Here is a 20,481-nt window from a genome sequence, read left to right on the forward strand (position 1 = left end):
CTCAACAGTCAGTCACTCCAAGAACAGTCGTCTAGAGCTGTTTGAAGAAGGAACATTGCTGGGTCTGCAGGAAAGAGCAGGGGTCACTCCTTAGGTGGTTGGCACAAACCAGAGTCTAGAGAATGAGGAGGTTGAGGACTTGCTGTCTGTTGCTGCTGTAAGGATAGTTGTAGTTTCTCTATTACTCAGACGGCAGTGGCAATTTGCCTTGAAAAATACATTGTAAAATCCAGTGAGTTTCCTCCCTCAAATCTTAAAAAGTTTAGAATGAATCGAAATGGGTTCCAAGCTGTTCTGAATTAACAAGCCCCTTTTCCTGTTTGAGAGTTCCAGCTGAACCTTCCTTGGCTTTTCTTTACCACACGACACACACTCAAGGGGGCAAAGTGTCCAGTGGAGTGTCCTGGAGTTTGCCAGATTTCCTGGGCTTCACACTTGGCATTGGCCATGGGGCAGGGCTTGAAAGCTTGCTAGAGAGGCTGGCATGGGTCTATGGCGCCAGTTGCAAACATCTCCTTGCTGGGCTCAGTTTTATTACTCTCAACACCATCCACCCCAGCAATGAGACTAGAGGGTACAACGGAAGCTGTTATTTGCTGGGATTACAAGGAAGTGCTCCCCTGGCTTCCAGGTTCAGGCCTTAAGGAAGGAACGTGTGGGTGGGAGTGCGGGGTGCAGCTACCAGCTGCAGAGAGTGAACTGTGGTCTTCTAGCAAGGAAGCAGAGGGGATAGGGCTATCCCAGCAACAGGACATTTGGCTTTTAACCCAGTCCTACTACTATTCAATAGGCATCAGATCTTGTACAAATCTGAGTTCATTTATTTCTCTGCCTGTGAAGTGAGAATAAAAACCCGTGTGCCCCGTTGGGATCCAGGGAAGACTGACTATGCACTGCTCTTAAGAAGTGCTGCACATCGGCTCCCAAGCACTACCATTCTTTTTATTCCATTTCTTGATCCAGCTCAGAGGAGACATGATGGAGGAAGGTCATTGGTTAATTAATAAAGAAACTGCTTGGCCTCATAGGTTAGAACATAGGTGGGTGGAGTAAACAGAACAGAATGCTGGGAAGAAGGGAAGTGAGCTGAGATGCCATAGCTCTGCTCCCCAGGGCAGATGCCATGAAGCTCCGACCCAGGATGGACGTAGGCTAGAATCTTCCTGGTAAGTGCACCTCAAAGTGCTACACACATTAATAAAAATGGGCCAGGCAGTGTTTTAAAGAATACAGTTTCCATTTAATTATTTCGGGGCATAAGCTAGCCAGGCAGCCGGGAGCCGGGTGGCAGGAACGCAGCCCGCAGCTCCCCTCAACAGGATGGCCCCCAACGTGTGGACAACTATATCCACAGAAAGCCTGAGAAAGCTTGGGAAAGAATAGAGTACAGCATGGCTTCTTGGTAGCAGCAATTTCTCAGGTCTGCTCTGCTTGCTAGATGCAAGCAAGCACTCTCATCTAAGAGAGGCTTCCTGACTCAGCTTTAGCTGCAAAACCCTGCAGCTCATTAAGAGGTCCTGCCACGAAACACTTAAATGGTATTGATAAAAGCTGAATGCATGCTTTTCGGTTTTCAGCCGTAGCAGGAAAAAAGCTAAAAATGCCAGCTTTCTGGGCCATCCTGCCAGGGCAAACTCTGACTGTTTGAGGCAGGAGGGCCAGCTACAGAGAGAGGGCTTGAGTGTTGTCTGTGCACATACTGTTGCAGCTTGCTTGCTGGCAGGGACCTTGAAACGCCATAGACTTGTGGCAATAAACATGGCTACAGTCAGTACCTCCACCATGAGGCTGAAAGCTAAGGAATGGGCTGGATCTAGCTGGCAAAGCCATGGCTTTAATCCTACCCATATTGCTCAGTAATTTAAAGGCTTGTGTGGTCAGAAAAAGAGAGATTCAAAGAGAAAGAAAACCTTTAAATGATTTACAGTGTGTTAAAATATATGCAGACTAAAAGTTAAAGTTTTCAAAGTAAAAAACAAAAAAAAAGCAAGAAAGAGAGTAGTTGGGTGTGGTAGTACACACCTTTAATCCTAACACTTGGGAGGCAGAGGTAGATTGACCTCGGAGTTGACCTCTGTGACTTCAAGGTGTGGTAGCACACGCCTTTAATCCCAATGCCTGGGAGGCAGAGACAGATGGATCACTGAGAGTTCAAGGACAGCCTGGTCTACAAAGTTATTCCAGGACAAAGATATACAGAGAATATAAAATAAAAGTAAAAATAAATGAAATAAAGATTAAAATAAAGCCACACAAAGATGGAAAATACAATGAGAATCTTGATACATATGCTATTATGCTCTGTTTGAATTGTTTGAATGCTGAAGAAGGAGCAACAGATGCTAAAAGATATTTGTTTATAAATGCTGCTGAACTAATCCAACATAGATATTTTGAAAATACCTTGACTTCAGAATTTGGATCTAAGGATATGATACTCTGGAAAAGAGTTTCTTCTTTTGTTTTCATAGAGGATGAGACCCTGTGGATTACTTCTATCCCAATATGGTATGATAGACCACGCCCTCCTGAAAGGTTGCAGTGAACACCTTCAGAAAATTACTTCACTCAACTGCCAACTGAGATGAACCTAGAACACAGGTTATACCACAAAAGACCTAAATAACAGTGCCCCCATTCAGCAGGAAGCAGTCTGGAGAGAAATAACTGCGCCCATATTCCCAAATATTTTTTATAAATGTTCTTTTACATTTAAAGGGGGATATGATATAAGTTGAATAATTTGCATTAGCATAGATTTTGCTTAATTGACAGAGATTTAAGGTCAATTTTGTTATATGTATATGTATTTCTGATCTTGATTAAGGTATTGTGATTGTGTAGTTCACTTAAAAATGTAATGTATATAGGTTGTTAATAGATAATCATAATAGTCAAGTTTGTAGTCATGTTAGTTAAGATTTTCTAGATGTACATAGATATATTTTAGATAGGCATTTTTCATATCTTTCAAAGATTATAGAATATGGCATTTTAAATGTTTTAATAACTTAGGGCTTTTCATGACAATGACACACGTCTGCTCCTGGCAGCACCAATCTACTCAAGAAGAAGATGGGCATCGAAGAGGCACCTTATGGAGTTTGATAGCCATTTGGGCAAGAAACTGCTCTTGCCTGGACTATTGCATAAACTGGACACAGAGAACCCGCAGAGAGAGGACTGCTGAACTTGCCTAAAGGTGAGATGATCTTTCGGGGTTCCTGATTCATGAAGGAGTCTGCAAGACATTCTGCAGGACACAGCAGATAGTGACTGAACTGACTTTGAAATTTCCTGCTTCATGGAAATGTCTCTGGATACTATGGACCTGTAGGCCGAAGATGGATGCCCCAACGGTACAGAGGAACTTTGGGTGACTGTCCAGGCAGCGAGATGTCTCTGTGATTTCTAGAGTTTTGTAAGTTGCTTACTTCTCATTTACTTAGGTAATATTATATCCTTCTGGAGTCTTTGATGGAGTTGAAGAATAGATAGTTATAGCTGTTTTCCTTTGTTATGATAAAAGATAAAATAGATGTAAATATTGTAACTGTAATTCTTGCTTGATAACTGTTTTGTTATGTGTAATTTTGCTAGTTAAAGTGAAAGCCTTTCCTTTTTTGTTTAAACAGAAAAAGGGGAAATGATGGAGGAAGGTCATTGGTTAATTAATAAACTGCTTGGCCTCATAGGTTAGAACATAGGTGGGTGGAGTAAACAGAACAGAATGTTGGGAAGAAGGGAAGTGAGCTGAGACACCATAGCTCTGCTCCCCAGGGCAGACGCAATGAAGCTCCGACTCAGGATGGACATAGGCTAGAATCTTCCTGGTAAGCGCACCTCAAAGTGCTACACACATTAATAAAAATGGGCCAGGCAGTGTTTTAAAGAATACAGTTTCCGTTTAATTATTTCGGGGCATAAGCTAGCCAGGTGGCCGGGCGCCAGGTGGCAGGAACGCAGCCCCAGCTCCTTTCAACAGAGACAGATGAGAAGACTTTGAGAACTAGGTCATCTCTCTCAGTAAGTTGACTGCAACAGCTGAGTACACAAGGAGTTGCTAAACCCAGTTCAAATCTAAGAACCAGATCAACGGGTCCGCAGTGTTCAGTGGGTAGTAACATTTATTTCCCCAGCAAGTCCTGAGTTGGGTCAAATTGACACTTCTATCTACAGTCTTCCTTTTTGGTCCCTCTAACCACCTCCCCAGCTCTGATTGTCTCCTTACATAGCCTCATCTTCCTCATCCTTTCCCCAGTTTGAGCACCTAAGTGCCTTCATCAGAGCTAAAGTTCCAGCTCAGAAGGGCTCAGATGAGCCTTGCCTAAAGCACTGCTTTCCAAAATCACTAAAGCAACTGACAAACTTCTGAAGTGCTGAAGAGATAACTGCTCTTGCTGAAACTGGATAGGGACAGAACCCTGTTTTCTAGGTATAATCGCTCTTGCTGAGAATGGATAGGGACAGAACCCTGTTTTCTGGATATAATCGCTCTTGCTGAGACTGGTTAAGGACAAAACTCTGTTTTCTGAATATAATCACTCTTGCTGAGACTGGATAGGGACAGAATCCTGTTTTCTGGATATAATTGCTCTTATTTATAAGATGTTTTCTCTTCCCAGAATTTTAGAATAAGGAAAAACAATCAACAAGCAATGGCTAATTTGGAAACTGTCTCTAATAAAGCTGGACTTGGGATATTGATCTCACATCTATGGACGACCAGAACTTATTGGAAGCCAGTCCTTGGACTGGGAATGCCAACTGGGCAGCTTTTGTTTGGCCTGCACACAACCAGTCTCCTGAGTAAAGAGGAGAATCACATTCCTGTGAGCTCTACAAACATGGGCCAGTTTTACTCTTGTCTGTTGCCTGTATTTAGCCTTTATCTATAATTTCAACTTTGGTTGGGAAAGGATTTTTCCTTTCTGTGATGTAGGAACATATCAGTGGTTAGTCAGCTGCTTAGAGGAAGTCTAGAAATATTCACAAGGGTTAAAAGATCTTAATAATCTGGCAGCCTGCTACCTTGGAATATCTTTCATTGTTGTGTGGATGAGATCTGGATCCTGGCTTTTGTGAAGACAACCTGCGAAAGGCCAAAAGGAACTTCTTTATATAGAGTACTTGTCACTGGTGTTATTCTAACTTTTATGAACTAGCATGAGCTAATAATTACAGCATTAAATCCATGCACATTGTTTATTTTTTATTTTTTTTGGTTTTTCGAGACAGGGTTTCTCTGTGACTTTGGAGCCTGTCCTAGAACTAGCTCTGTAGACCAGGCTGGTCTCGAACTCACAGAGATCCGTCTGCCTCTGCCTCCCGAGTGCTGGGATTAAAGGCGTGCGCCACCATCGCCTGGCCATGCACATTGTTTATTGTGTGGTTTCTCGACCAACTAACTAATGGTGTATGCATGTATATGTGTATGCATGTGTGTATATGTGCACATGTGTATGTATATATGTATAAGTGTATATTTTTATTTCTGTGGTGCTTGGAACCTTTGCATGTATCAGACAATCACTCTTCCACTGAGCTCCTGCCCCAGCCCATCATGATTGTTTCTTGTTCAGATTTTTCCTATTTACAAAGTAAGATGTTTGAATGGATTTTCCCAAATGCTTCTCTTAGTGTCTGTGGATATAAATGACTGCAAACTTTATGATAAGATGAAATAAAAGACTTTAAAATGCTCATAGCTTTGAATTCAATTTCTGGAAATTTACAACGACAAAATCATCTGAGATTAGATAGAAATTTATATAGAAGAATATTTAGTAATCAAAATATAGAATACTTTCCAAAGAAAAGCACAGCCTATATCCCAGCACTGAGGATCAGGAGTTCAAGGCCAGCCTCAGCAACATAATGAGTTCAGGGTAACTTGAGACCCTGTTTCAAAAACTTAAATAATGAAATAAACAAAAAATAAAATAAAGGAACACATTTTTAAGCACTCTTCTATGTTTTTGCTGTCATTCAAAATGAAATAATAATATATAGGGAGATGATTTGGTCCATAAAAAACCCTTTATAGAGTATTTTATAGTCATTATAGTCATTAATGGTGCTTCTGGGGCCGGGAATATAATTCAGTGGTAGACATGCCTAAGGCCATGAATTTAAACCCTAGTACCAAACTCCTAAAACTCAATAACTTAATTCCAAAACATGTTGATTCAGTGTCTGAGGGTGTGCTGAGCTTGGGCAGTAGAAGCTTTCTTGTCAGTGGTCACTGTGTGCCTGGCTCTTGGTTCCATCCCAATCGACAAAGACAACACAAAATTGTCTTAAAGTGAGTGACCACTTGATACTGCCTAACCCTTGCCATACTGCTTATCTCTCTGCTCCCCAGTCATATAAGGCAGCTTTGCTTTCACAGAATAGAAGCTTGGAGCATGGGCTCTAGAAGCAGACAAGCCATCCCAGTGCATCCTTCTTTAGACAGGTTTCACTTACTATGTTGCCTGGTTGGGCTGGAACTCAAAGAGATCCAGGCTAGCCTTGAACTCACAGAGATCTGCCTGCCTCTGGAGTGCTGGTATTAAAGACATGTGACATTATGCCTGACTCCCCAGCTACATCTGACACTGTTTATGTCACCGTGGGCAGGGGCACAGGCCTTTCAGTGCTTCTGTTTCCTCACTTTAAAAAAAGGCACTCACCTCACTGAGCTGTGGTGAGGATTTGTGTAGGAAGCACTCAGAACACTGTCTGGCATTAGAGGCACCTCCTCGGTGTTGGCTCTTACTGCCTTAGTAATTACCATGCGCCTTACTTGAAAGCATCTGCTCTCCCAGATTCTAACCATCAGATCATGTTCTTTATAGGAAGCAACAGTACACTTTTTCACCTACAGATTCCCCTTCCCTACAGGCGAGTTCTCACAAATAGGTTGCTGCACAGTTCACACAGAATGAGCATCTAAAGTCAATTCCAATATAAGAATTCACCATTTAAAAAGCAAAGTTTTGTTTGTTTGTTACTTTAACACATTATGTAGCCTAAGATGTCCATCAACTCAAGATTCTCTTGTCTCAGCTCCTCAGTGCTAGGATTCTAAGTGTGCACTATTACATCTGGCTCAAAGCAATTTTTACAGATAGAGATGAAAGCAGAAAACCTGGAAACGAGAAAGAGAGAGAGAGAGAGAGACCCTTGAAAACAACATTTGATATAAAATGACGTTTTTGGAGTTGGTTAGTTAGATCATGTATTTGCAAGGCCAAAATTTTGATAAACTGCCAAATAGCACAATTTCTTTCTCTGTGGTGTGCTCTTGGTTCAAGTGTATTGGTAATCACAGCCAAGTGTCTTACAGAGGCACAAAAGGGAAGCCATAAGAAGCCAGACGAGAGATAAGGTGGAGTTTAGCATGTGTACATGATTCCTGATGCAGGGAAGGTGGATGGAAGCATTAATTGGGCCAAGATCACACACAATTGTCTGCTCTATTCCACAGGAGCATTGTCAAAGTCAAGTTACATGCGTCATTACTAAAGTGAGCTGAAGACTGAATTGGCCTTTTGGGAAGGAAGAGGGAAAGACAAGGAAAAATAACGTGAGAAAAGAAAAGAAGGCATTTGTTTTTCAGGATTGGATTTGGCCAGAAAAAAAGCAGTGTGATGAATAGAAACAAGAAGCCTGGATCCCCACAGCCTTCACTCCGAATGTCTACGGTATTCAGCTCGGCAGTGACATGTTCATGGCACTGTGCCACTGGCATGCTCTGCACAAGCAGAGTCAGTAAGAAAGAACACAGAACACTGAGAAAATGCAATTCCACCACCATCCCACCTTCTTCTAAATCTAAATCAAAAGATGACTCTTACCTCCACTGAGAATAATGACAGCTATAAATATGGCCAAGTCACTGTCATCTAGTTCCAGTGCATTGAACTTCACAGCAAACTCAAACTTGGGCTCCATAAAGTCACCAAAGGGCTTCCGCAGGCTTTTGAGGAACTCCCTGGTCATGAATCCTTGACCCTCTGATATGAGGACTCCATCTTTATTCATCAGGGAGGCCAGCATTGTATAGATGATTTCATGGACACCGTACTTGAGCAGAGTCACTTGGTCATTCAAGTCAAGGTTAATGAAACCAGGGATGTTTTTGGCATATTCTGTGATCTCTTGAACGGCTTCCACGGATCGAAACTGGCACCCTTGGAAAATGCGGATGGCCACCTCTTTGCTCTGCTCCTGCAAAGGGGTGATGTGTTTGAACTTGATTTTATCTTCTCCCATCATTAAGGAATTCATGTCATAGATGACAAATGGCTGCAAATGAAAAAGGAGAAAGTGGCTGAGTTGGTGATTCCTTGTTCTGGGACACCACCACCCTAGTCCAGAGACCATAGATGTATTGCTTTGCTGCGTAAAATTGGGAAGGCAAAAGGGACTTAATCCGGAGAAAGGGCTCTTCCTATTCATCACTGTGATCTGCTGGGGTCAAACATTCCATTGACACTTTTCCTTCAACTTGTACCAGCACTGTGTTTTTCTGGAACTGGCTAATAGCTTCGATTTGTTAGATTTTTAAAATGACAAAAAGTCTAGTGTTTTCTTGAATTTCAAGAAAATACATATTTAATCTTTTTTTAAACAAAAAGTAGTTAAAGCAAGTTATAATTGAAAAAAACCACTTGAACATAAGCTAATCTTGCAGCTTTAGATCAAATTTACTCAGACCACAAGGAAACACAGTGTACATATAAAATATATTTCACTATAAAAAAAATCACTCAAAGGAGATTAAAAATATTGAGCCAAGAAAATGTCTATTTCTTTCTTTTTTTAAAAAATGCTCTGGAAGCCATCTGTTTCAGAAAAAGCAGCTGAAGGAGGCCTGTGGGTAAAACACTGCAAAAAGTAAAGTGAAAATGGTTTTTAGCTTTTTACTTTTTATAGTTTTGAAAATTTAACCATAGAGCCCCATGCATGCTAAGCAAATGCCCTATCACTGAGCTGCAGTCCCAGTCCTGAACTGAAATTTTAATATGTCCGTTCTTAAGGATCAACTAATAAAATTAATGAATCAGTCACTCAGGTTTGCAACAGGCTGCTTTCAAAAGTCTGCCATGACACTCTGCTCTCTGTCCCTTTGTACAGAACAGCCAAAGGCTTATGGTCATTGCGAAAGTCTCAAGGCTGAGCAATTAGGAAGAAGGAACACTTTGCACTTATTACATGCACTGGACCCCAGAAAGAGCTAACCTCAATCTTATTAAATATTATATTTTTGAGCACTGGAATAAAAACTGAGGCTATTATTAGGCTTTGGTTCTATGATTAACTTTCCCCCCAGAGATTTATTTTTATTTTATTTGTATGGGTGTTGACCTGTCTACATATAAATGTACCATATGTGTGTCTAGTGCTTGTATATGTCAGAACACTGTGTCAGATCCCCTGGAACTAAGGTTACTGAGGGTTGTAAGCTTTGTCAGCTGTTGTGTGACGGCTGGTTAACTATGTAATTTAGGGAAAGCTATTTACCCTTTCAAAGTCTCAAGGTGTTTTGTTTTGTTTTTGTTTTTGAAACAGGGTTTCTCTGTGTATACTTGGCTGTCTAGTCTATGACCTCAAATGGTACTGGGATTAAAAGCGTGCAACATCACTGCTAGGGAGTTGACAAAATTGGAGGTTTCTGTTTCTTTTCTAGAGGAGACTCTAGCTGTATTTCTAGTGTGTGTAGAGGCAGGGTGTGTGTGTGTGTGCATGTGTGTGCGCGTGTGTGCGCGTGTGTGTGAGGTATGTGGCACATGATCACACATGATCACAAATTCTCTGATGTACTAAAAGTAATTTCTTTTGAGCAGAGGTTCTGAGAGCTAAATGTCAGGATTGGGGGGTGAGGTGCACAGGTGATAACAGTAGCCAGCTTCAAGATGTTCTAGCCAGAGATTTCATTATGAACTCTTGCAGATAAGAGTCCCTGATTTTCAACAAGCTCATTCTGTTCCACTCTGAGGACTCCTAGACTCTGAGATTTCCAAATACACACATTGTACAAACTCATCAGAGCTGAGTTGTTCTAGAAACACTGCTGCCCTCAATTCACGTCAACCACAGTGCTCAACACACCTGGGTGGGGGTGGGCGGGCTCAGGACTCAGGCAGTTTGCTTGCTGCCTTTGATTTGATTCTTCAAGACAATTAGGAGCAAATCATGCTCACTGTTTTTTCAGATATCCTGCTTCTGTTTACCCCACAATTGACATCATTAGTAAGAAGAGGATAAAGAAAGGCACAGTCAATTATATCAGTTAAAATGTACTATTTTATTCCTGAATTCTGATCAGATTTTAACCATGAGAAAAAATTTGAATGAAGATTTTACAGAAGCTCCCTGCCTCCTCCTCCTCCTCTATTGGAGTTCTAGGAGCCTTATAGTGTATTATAATTTAATATTAACAAAATGTAAATGGCTTAAACATTTTTAAATAAGGTCTCATATACCTAGGCTGGCCTTAAACTTGATATGTACCAGAGGATTATCCTGAACTTCTGGTCCTCCTGCCTCCACCTCCCAAGTGGTGGGATTAAACAGGCACTACCACACCTGGCTCACACTTTGCTGGGGATTAAGTACAGGGTTCCAAGCTTGTCACACCCCTGGCCCCTTGACTTTCTTTACTCTCATGAGAATATGAACGTGGACAACAAAGAAAGAAGTTCAGCCGAACATGTTAAACTACAGACAACATGAACAGAAAAGCATCACCTCAGCTGGGCACATGGTTCCCTATACAGCACTTGCCGAGAATGCTCAAGGCTCTGAGTAAACTATCTCTTCACATCCCGGGAGACTGCACCAGAGCTACCCTTTCAGCTTTTGGGTGAGCTTCTGCTCAGTCATGTGGGTTCTTGGCAGAGCATAAGCATCAGATTCTTTCACCTCCAAGTAAGCGATTTCTCTGGAACTCTGCCCTGGTCCATCACCCTTGTGATTCTCCTTGACTTCCCCTGCCCCTCATATAAAGCCCCAGGTTCCTGTTTTTGAAACTCTGGGATAGCTGACCATAGGGCACCAAATCCTGCTAATTTTCTCTCCCAATTTAACAACAATGTGACTTTAACCCCTTGGCAATCAGTGTTGGTCAGGATATCCTGGCAGTAAATATTCAAGGACAGAGAAAAGAGGCAGCACCCCCACCATCATGCCAAACCAGTTTTGCTTTTTTTTTTTTTTTAAATCCCTTCAGCATTTCTGACATTTCTGAAAAAGTGGGGAGCTGGCAGAGAGTTCTGAGCACTGACACGCAAATGAACACCAGTGGAGGTTTTGTTGTTGCTTTTCCTAGTTGTATTTTATTATGCTTTTTTTTTGACTCTGCATAAGTTCTTTCTGCTTCTATGTGGATGTTTCAAACTGTGAGAGTGATTCCCAGGCCACCAGCTTACCAGTTCTCACACCGCAAACCATCCACGAAGGCACCACTTTCACATGTCACTGAGACTTCCCCATCCTCAAACCCACTGAGAAAGCAGCGGCTCGCCTGCTTATTGAGAACTGAGTTATTAATGTACTACAACATAAACAGCTTCCTTTTGGTGCAGTAGTCTACATAAAATGAACTGTATGTCTTGAATCACATTTTTGTATTTTGTACAGAGTCAACTGGTGCTTTGGGTTAACTTATATAGTGTCTTTTGACGACACACCATTTGCAGGAGGAGTCACATTGTCTTCAAAATTTGACTCAGTGATTTTGTAGTTCGAGTTTACAGTGTGTTTACCTTCAGAAATGGCATCAAATGGCTAGGTAGGCACCCTTACTTACCAGTAAAGACAACAACATGCTCAGGGGCCCATCTAGGTTTTTAGGGTTCAAAACGCATGCACGGTCTAAGAAAAATATGCACATGATGAACACAGTTTCTCCCAAAACAGTAGCTCTGGGAATGGGGTTCTCTGATGCCCAAGCTTTGCTGACCACAGAAGGATCCTTCTTTCCTTCTCTTTCCTTAGTGCTAGGGATTGGACTTGGGGCTCATAAATGCCAAGCACAGGCTGTAACACTGTGTGGATGTGCCTCTTAGTAAGCCATCAGCATGTTAATATCTGAGTAATAGAAGGGCTTCTACACAAAGTGCTAGGTCAGTTCCTCTTGACTAATAAAACAACCCATTCAAGGAGGTAAGTAAGAAAGATCGACTAATACGGCTCAGGTTATTCTGAGTAATTTCTCTAATTTGCCACACACACATCTGCATATTAGCTGACCTGCTCACAGAAAATCCTGTGATAATAACAGTGCAGAATTACAGCTGAATTGGAGACCAGGCATGGTGCTGTTTGCTTGTAATCCTAGCATTTGGGAGGTAATGACAGGAGAATCTGAAGCTTAAAGTCATTTTAGCTACAGAGTGAATTCTAGGTCAGCCTGGGCTACATGAGACCCTGTTTCCAAACCAAACCAAACCAACACCAGGTTTGGGGAAACGTGGGCCTCATTTCAAGGGCCTTTCCAGATATTCAGATTTTTCAAAGAAGAACACTACTTTCTTAGAGCCTATCTTTTGAATATGTTTCTGTCTTTTTGGGTTTCTTGGCTTTCATAATGTTGGGCATACACCTTGTTTGTCCTCTACAGTTAAAGAATGCTAACCCCAAGTACATTGGTTTCCTCAACTTCCTTTCTGTCTTGCTCCTGTGTTTCACTTTTGCTTTGTTGAAACCATGGGATCTACAGGATGCAAAGGCTCTTCTGAAAGCACACATCGCTATTCTCTAAGTGTATAGATACTTAAAGTTCAAGAGTTCTTTATATCGAACCCTCGCCGAGAACTGGCATATCCTCCTGACTCTTCTTTAACACCCTCTCCCGGCGTCTCCATGTATTTTAACTTTTTTTCAGTACACTTGCTTTTCTGGAAAGAATGAGGGCTTTTAAACCCAAGCTCTTCTGTGCTGAGGTCCTTGGGCACTGCCTTTTGAATGATATTTCCTATAAGAAAGTGCTGTTCGTGATGGAAGTTAGAAAGTCTATCAGATGTAATTCTGTGTCCCCATGTGGTTTAGTGATTTAAGATAAACAAATAAAAGCCTAAAAAGAATTATTCACACTCAAATGAACCAGCACATAACCACAGCTCTTAAATAAATGGTTCAATATCAGCCAAACAGTTACTCAGTAGATAAACAAGAGTAATAGCCAACTTAATCCAACAACAAAAATAAATAAATAAATAAAAATAAGCAAAGAGGCCCAAATTCTTTCCTTCTCAACTATACTGAGTATTATTGCTATTGTTTGGTGTTGGGAATGACACCCTGAGCCCTGTATATGTAAGCAGGAGTTTTACCACTGAGTTACACACCCAAACCTGGAATAATATTCTTTTCATTTCTTCTCTAAAAAGCATTATTAGTTCAGATCTGTCATATTGTTAGCTATTACTAATGACTCTGATCATGAAAGAATTTATTTATTACTATTGATAGACAGATCAAAAATGCCAGGAACCTAATTTGAGCAGCCTTGGAAATTATTCAGTACTGCTTCCTGCTTTATTCTTACGGGATAAAATCTAAGTCTTCTTCAATGGCTCCCTCAATACTTCTCTCCTCAGGGGAGGATATTCTAGTTCATTCAGGCTCTTCAAAGATGAAGGGATAGGCTATGCTTTGTCTACCTGTAAGGACATGGCTTAAGAAGATACATCTTTCCTATCATTTGAGTCAGTATGATGGGATGGCCTCTGTGTATGTAGAAAGCATAAATGTAAATTGGCAGAGAAATATTTCCACAGCAGTTTACAATTCTGCTTGGGCTTTATGATTTGGTGGTTTTGGATTTCATATACTATTCAGAATGATCATTTTTCTAATGGCACCAGTTTGCCCCTGTTGTTAAAAGAACAGTGACTTTACATGTGCCTATCATAAACAAGACGATGCCTTGGAACCCAAAGTCCAATACAGTATAAATAAAATGTTTTATTTCTTATTTATAGTTTGAATACAGTCAGGGATTCACCAGGCATCACTCTTAGGTATATAGTGAAGAGTTGGCAGGCATACCCAGGGTTTTTCTATTTATTGTTTTATGGCAAGCCATGGCACTGAGAATGGTTTTTGAAAACCACTCTGTTTATTTTCATCAACAAACACGGGATGGCGTGACCACTGCACCAGCGTGTAGTCAAACATCCCAAACTTCCAAAGTCCATTCAGTTATCAAACTGCCTTCAAGAAATGAGGGCTCTAGTTCCAGCACACGTGTGTGCTTCAGAGATCTACAATGTCTCTTCAGCGAGGTAGGGGCTATGGCTGAAGAAAACCACTGGAAGAAAAGCAGGTGGTGGGGGAATGGGTTCCACCCTATTTGAGGGCAGAGAAAAGGCATACTGCTTCTAAGAGTTCTTTAGTGATTCTGTAGCCCACATCCCCTTGAGCCTAGAACACCCAGGCCATACTCTTGGAGGCAAGATGATGAAAATTATTGGTATCTTATCCCAAAGATATGATGTTAAAGTTGATAGGGGGAGAGCAGGAACACTTAATTTATCTGTTTTGAAAGGTGTGAGTGGCCCCAGGGGATAAGATATAGAAGGAGGAAGTGTAGCTGAGGATGGGGAGTGGCCCTTGCTGGCCTGGAGGCAAGGGCTATGAGGGCAGCAGCTGGTGGGTTCCTAACAGCTCTGGTTAAATTGAGCAGTGAGATAAACGAATAAAGAATGGCCTCTTCAGTCCATCATTTCCTTCAGAAGGGTTCTGGGTAATTGGTCATCCACTACACTGAACAGCCTCCCCCAGGCTTGGCCTAACTGATGCTGCTGACATCAGCTGCAAGCTGTGAGCAATAATGAGACCTAAACTGCTCTCCTCACAGCCTCAGCTCTTTCTCACATCCCCCACCATCTCAAGAGGCCACACTTCAGCAAAACTTTCCCTATCAATGCAAATCTTAGCTTTCACAGTCCTGGCCAAGAGATAACATAACACCCCTGAGATAGATGCTATCAAATGAATAATAGGACCATGCTGATAAAGAGCAAATCGCACTGCAAATCACATTTTGGGTTTCTCTTCCATATTCTCTACTGAAATATTTCTTTCCATTGGTGCTCAGTTTGATTTCACCAGATAAGGAGAAAACAATGCCAAACAATTTGATTTTAGTTCTGTATAATCAGTGAATAGGTTTTTTATATTTGGCTGGGCCTCTTTTTCTTTTTCTAGACCTCAACTGGAGGCAATCCTGTCACTATCCAATCACTAATGACGTCTAGTTAGATGAACAAATATTGGGCTAGTTAAAAGCCCTCTGTTGAAAGTCCATAATTTCAAAGGGCATAAGCAACAGTCTTTAATTCAATTAAACAAATAGTCTGAGTAACTACTATGGGCAAGGCATGAGCCTACTTACTACAGGGAAAAATGACAACCCTTGGCCTCCGAATTGAGAAGTCTATAATCAAGCTTTTGTAGCCCCTTCCTTAAATAGCTTAATAGCTATTTGTTTCACAAAGGGCCTCCAATTATCTTATTTTTAACTCAAAGATTCAGAGCCAAAAAGTCAGTTGGGATGAGGTTTCCAAGTAATTTCTAGTGGTTTGGTCTCTGCGTCCTTCAGAACAGAGATAGGAATACATCGGCAACCCATTATATAAATTTAAATTATTGCCTATTAGGGTAGTCTCTCTCTTCCACTTAGCTTTTAAGTAGTTTAAGTTTTTAATTGATAAGATTCCAGCATGGATTTCAGGTGTGCACTGGAGGTGAGGCGATAAGAACCCAGAACCTGCAAAATGAATGGCTCTAGGTAAAACTGCGCTGGCCACGATGGGACTCCGTGCCTTTCAGCAACCCTCCCCAGAGCCTAGCTCTGAGATCCCAGACTCCAGCCTTCCATCCTGCACCTGCTCGTGGCAAGCTGTTGCAATATGCCTTCAAGTGTTCACTCTCGTTAGTCATGTGGCTGCAGCTGTCCTTTACTTTCTTCCTAGGAAAGAACTCAGAGTAGCCGTGTACAGGTCTTCATGGCTGTTTTTGGTACTCAGTAGACAGACTGCACTGTACTATGACTCGTGTTCTGTGGTCCTGGGAATAGCACACTGACAGTGTTCCCAACTAGCAGTCAGAAAGCTTACATCATAGCCTTCAGTTTCCTATGTGTGTATGCCTCGCCACTTCAGTTCCTTCCACTTAAACAAAGATACACAACAGCCGCCTTCAGATGGCCCTGTGGCGGAATGTAAAGAAAGTATAAAATACTTAGGAATCGCAGGGCCTAGGCTCTTGTGTATCACTGTATAGGTATCAATCCCTCCTGTAAGGAGAAACTCAACTGTTCTTACTGACATGTGACTCTTTCTCACAGCTATTAGCTGACTACACTCTAAGTCATTTGATTAAAAAGAAAGACTGAGATAATCATTAAAATATGATTTTTTTTCTAAAAAATAGTTACATAGTTACATGTATCTACCTATCAGTTGCCTTGCTCTCCTGGACTTGTTCACTTGAAAATAAATGACCACACACAAGGCTTTCAAGAGCTGGATTCAGGCCTTTTGCATGGGATCTGTAGCTTTTACTGCCTTAGGGACATTCTGTAGACCATATCATCAAAGCCAGGCCCTGCTTGTAAAAACTGAGGGACAGAGATGTGACCCAGGTCACACTCCCAGCTGACAGTGGAGTGGGAAGCAGCAGGTAGGTTTCATTTTAATGTAATTTGGTGCTGATTCTCAGCTTCATGTCAGAAGCTTTCTGCTTCCTAGAAAACTGGACTCAACAATAGTTTTCAACCATTATGAATTCTCTAAACAATGACACTCAACAAACAAACCTCCAGGTACATAAGGATCCTTTAGAGGTTTAGGCATGCAGCTCACCTCTATAATACATGTACCTAGCATGCCTGAAGCCTTGAATTCAACCCAATATTTAGCATTCATGATAAAACATAAATAAATAATAATATTTAGTAATATTAAATAAAATAATAATAAAACAAAATAAAATATTCCACTGGAGCAGCATAGGCAGTTTAGATCCTTGTAGAAACTAGATTCATACATATAATAAAAGAATAGAGCCTCCAGTTTTCCAGTAATAAAACTCGGTACTGTAAGGAAATAGGTCTCATGATATCCTGGATGTTTTTGTGCCCACTCTGAACTTGGGATAAAAGACTCTGGGAACCTAGAAAGGTAAAAGTGGGACCTCACACCTTCCACACCTGCGTGGCCTCCTCCATGGCTGCTGAGGCGTGGTGTTCTGACCAGTTATTTTGATGCTGAGCAAAGAGATGAGTCTAGAAAGAGGGTGGGGTCATGAGAGGGCTTCACATTCGTTCATGAATGTTAGATGGCCTATGAGTTCTTGTACTACTCTCAAAGGTGTTGTGTGTGTGTGTGTTTTTCTTTTTTCTGTTTTGTTTTTAAATTACAGCTTGGAGGAGTTACTCCTTTTTCAGAACAATGTTTACTTATCCTATTTGAAGACATTTCCTGTGTTTTGGACCCGGCCTGCCACAAGATTTTAACAGCCCGCAGCTGAGCTATATTCTGCATACGCATGCGTACTGAGGCAAATCATTTAGTCAAAAGAAAGAACCCCCAGCCCCAACCACCCCCATGAAGAGAGCAGAAGAGAACTAACTGATTTGTCTGTTGTCTTTCCTGTCAAGATCGCCCTCGCCTTGGCTTTGGTCAGCGGAAAGGACTTTATGTATGAGTCATACAAATGCTTCGCCAGGGCCCGGAGATCAGCAGACTCTGGGTTCAGCTGGTCGATATCACTGGAGATCTCCGCCAACAGCTTCTCCTTCTCGGCCTGTGGCATCCGCCCAAACCTGATGGCTACAGAGGAAGAGGAATGACAGGATGAATCATTGGATCATTACTATGGCTTTGCCTTGTGCTCTCCCCAGCCCTGGTTCTCACAGTGTATGAGCCCCTCCTCTCTCCACCCGCCACTGGTTCTGCTTTCTATCTACCACTTTGCTCGTGTTTTTATTCCACAACAGTAGCACAGAAAAATAAAACCGGAATAATTTACTTCTTCAACTTAAAAAGACAACATATGATCCTATTAGGAAATTGGAAGAATCTGTTTAGCAAATAGGAATGCATACTCATTTAGATATGAATTGAAAAACAATTCCTATCCATCCCTGAAGAACCAATGCAAAGAACGTAAAATGAAATTAAAAACAATAACACCACCAACAAGAACAAGGAACCAATGTACACCTTCTTTGTAAGGCTTTCAAGTACAGCTAATTATTTATTCCCAGTACACCACCCACCCTGAACACTTCAATGTTCACACGGCACTATAATTATGACTTTATATGCCTCTTGTTCCTCTGTAGAACAATGCCCCGAAGACAGGGACACTGTCTTATTTATCTTGTAACTTCGACACTTCACAATGGTCAGGTAGGAGAATCTACCTACATATTTCATGAATTAAGTAAGGAGCTATGCAGGAGTCTAAGCTGTACAAACCCAGGCTCTGTTCTTGTGCAGGTTGTGTAATCTGCTTGTCCCAGTTGTAAAGAAAGGGTGGTGCTCTATCCCTCTAGTAGACCAGGGAACTTGAACATGGAATGGATGGAGTTGGACTTACCTCTAACTCTGCAGAACTACCCCTTACTGAGGTGCATCAGAAAGACAACACCTTTACCCTTAGCTTCTCAAAGGGTGAGGAAGTGTGAATGCAAAAGAAAGACTGAGGAGAGACCATAGAGTCTAAGGTGGGAATTAATCTGTGTAAGTTGTTGTCTGGGGTCAAAACACTTGCTTGGCATGTGAAAATCTTGCATTTCATTCCCAGAAAATCAAATTAATAACAATCTGTTTATAGGGTTTCAACTTGAGTAACTTTTCTTTCTTCCTGATATTTGTAAAAATGTCACTTTGAGTAACATTTTTCTTTGGGGTCATTCTTTGCTGCTGTTTAAAAAATTATAAAACGTAATAAAATAAATTTAAAATGGGGGTGCTAGAGAGTTGGGTTAGTGGTGAAGAGTACTGGCTGCTCTTGTAGAGGACCTGGTTTGATTCCCAGCACCCATTTGGTGACTCACAACCATCTACAACTCAAGTTCTAGGGGATCTGACATTCTTTTTGTACCTTTTTGGGCCTCGCGCCTGCTAAACACATGTTCCACTACTAAGCTACAACTCAGTTCTTACAATTTTTTTTTTATTGTATTTTATATTCTTGAGACATGGCCAAGAACTTGAAAGTCCCTGCACTAGCATCCTTGCTGTTGGTATTACAGGTCACAACCATGCTCAGCTGAGTTTTGTTTTAGAGAAAAGATTGTTTTGTACCCTTGAGTTTCATATGTGTAAATTCATCTCAGTTGGCCCTATGCTTTATCACCAATAAAACTAATGAGCTACAGGGGCCTCAGTAGAGTTGCTTGGAGTTTGAGGGAAAGAGATGTTTGCCTCTCAGTTTACATTAAATCAGGATATGTTTAGATACTTTTGATAAATATAACTTTTACACATGACCCCTTCAGAAATCTTTAAACAATTGCCTTTTTTTTCTTTTGTTGTCAAATTGCAGTCTCCCATTATTCTCTTCCATTCTAGCTACACTGGGATGGGGAAGTCAGCTTAGTGAGAAGCCTTCCCACCTGGGCCCCAGTCCACTGGGTTCCCTCAGTCTATGACCTTGACACTTCCCTCTTCTGTTTTATAACTCTGGCTACAATAGTTGACATTTTCGTTTTCTTTTCTCCTCTAGCTTGCAGTCCTCCATAAAGACAGCAGTTTTGCTTGTTATACTCAACACTTAGTACATTGTTGGGCACACGTATTAAGTACTTATAGAGCATTTTGAAATAAAATGAATAAAACATATATTCACCAAGCTCAACAAGGTCCCATCCCTCCCTAAGGATCAGTAGTTAATGGTTGCTGGTAGAGGCAGAGATATTTTCTTCAGTAGTGTAGCCACTGGTAAGCTGCCAAGCTCCTGAAAATAGCTCCCACACACGCTTCTGTAAGTTATCCTGAGTAAACTCACTAAGTCACAAAATAAAGGAAGGAGGCAGAGGGAGAGAGAGGAAGAAGAGGAAGGAGGAGGAGGAGAAGAGGAAGAAGGACGATGATGACAGTAACATGGAAGTAGAAGGGAACTAGCTAGTTTCAAAGAGGAAAGGGACAAGAAAAAGCAATAGGGTGAATATGATATGTATACATTCAAATGCCATAATTATACTCATTAATTAATATATGCAAAACAACAACTTAACAACTGTGTAAAAGATCCTTTTATAGTCCCCTGCAAAGCCATTCTGAACCACTCCTTTCACACAGAACTAATCATTTGCTTTGCTGTCCTTTGAGTAATGTGGAAGAAAAGGGGGCAGAGCATGTGAGAACCACTTGGGAACATTCTAAAATTAGGTGTCTCTCATGTAACATTTTAATAAGCCAAATAGGATATATATACATACATATATATAACTATAACTATAACTATAACTATAAC

At 41.2% G+C, this 20,481-nt stretch overlaps 1 protein-coding gene across 5 annotated transcripts in view; it reads right to left on the bottom strand.

Moving 5' to 3' along the window:
* Pparg (peroxisome proliferator activated receptor gamma) overlaps nt 1–20,481 on the bottom strand; it is a 132,193-nt gene that overhangs the window by 12,451 nt on the left and 99,261 nt on the right. For 4 of the 5 annotated variants that reach the window (XM_057767500.1, XM_057767509.1, XM_057767491.1 and 1 more), the window contains 2 exons: nt 17,629–17,828; nt 7,842–8,292 (listed from right to left, as the gene is read on the bottom strand). In XM_057767500.1, the coding sequence (XP_057623483.1) occupies nt 7,842–8,292; nt 17,629–17,828 (651 nt within the window). The remainder of the gene's footprint in view (nt 1–7,841; nt 8,293–17,628; nt 17,829–20,481) is intronic. The other variant, XM_057767518.1, reaches the window with a different exon arrangement.

Source organism: Chionomys nivalis, chromosome 1, assembly GCF_950005125.1.
Source record: "Chionomys nivalis chromosome 1, mChiNiv1.1, whole genome shotgun sequence".
NCBI classification, from domain to species: Eukaryota; Metazoa; Chordata; class Mammalia; order Rodentia; family Cricetidae; genus Chionomys; species Chionomys nivalis.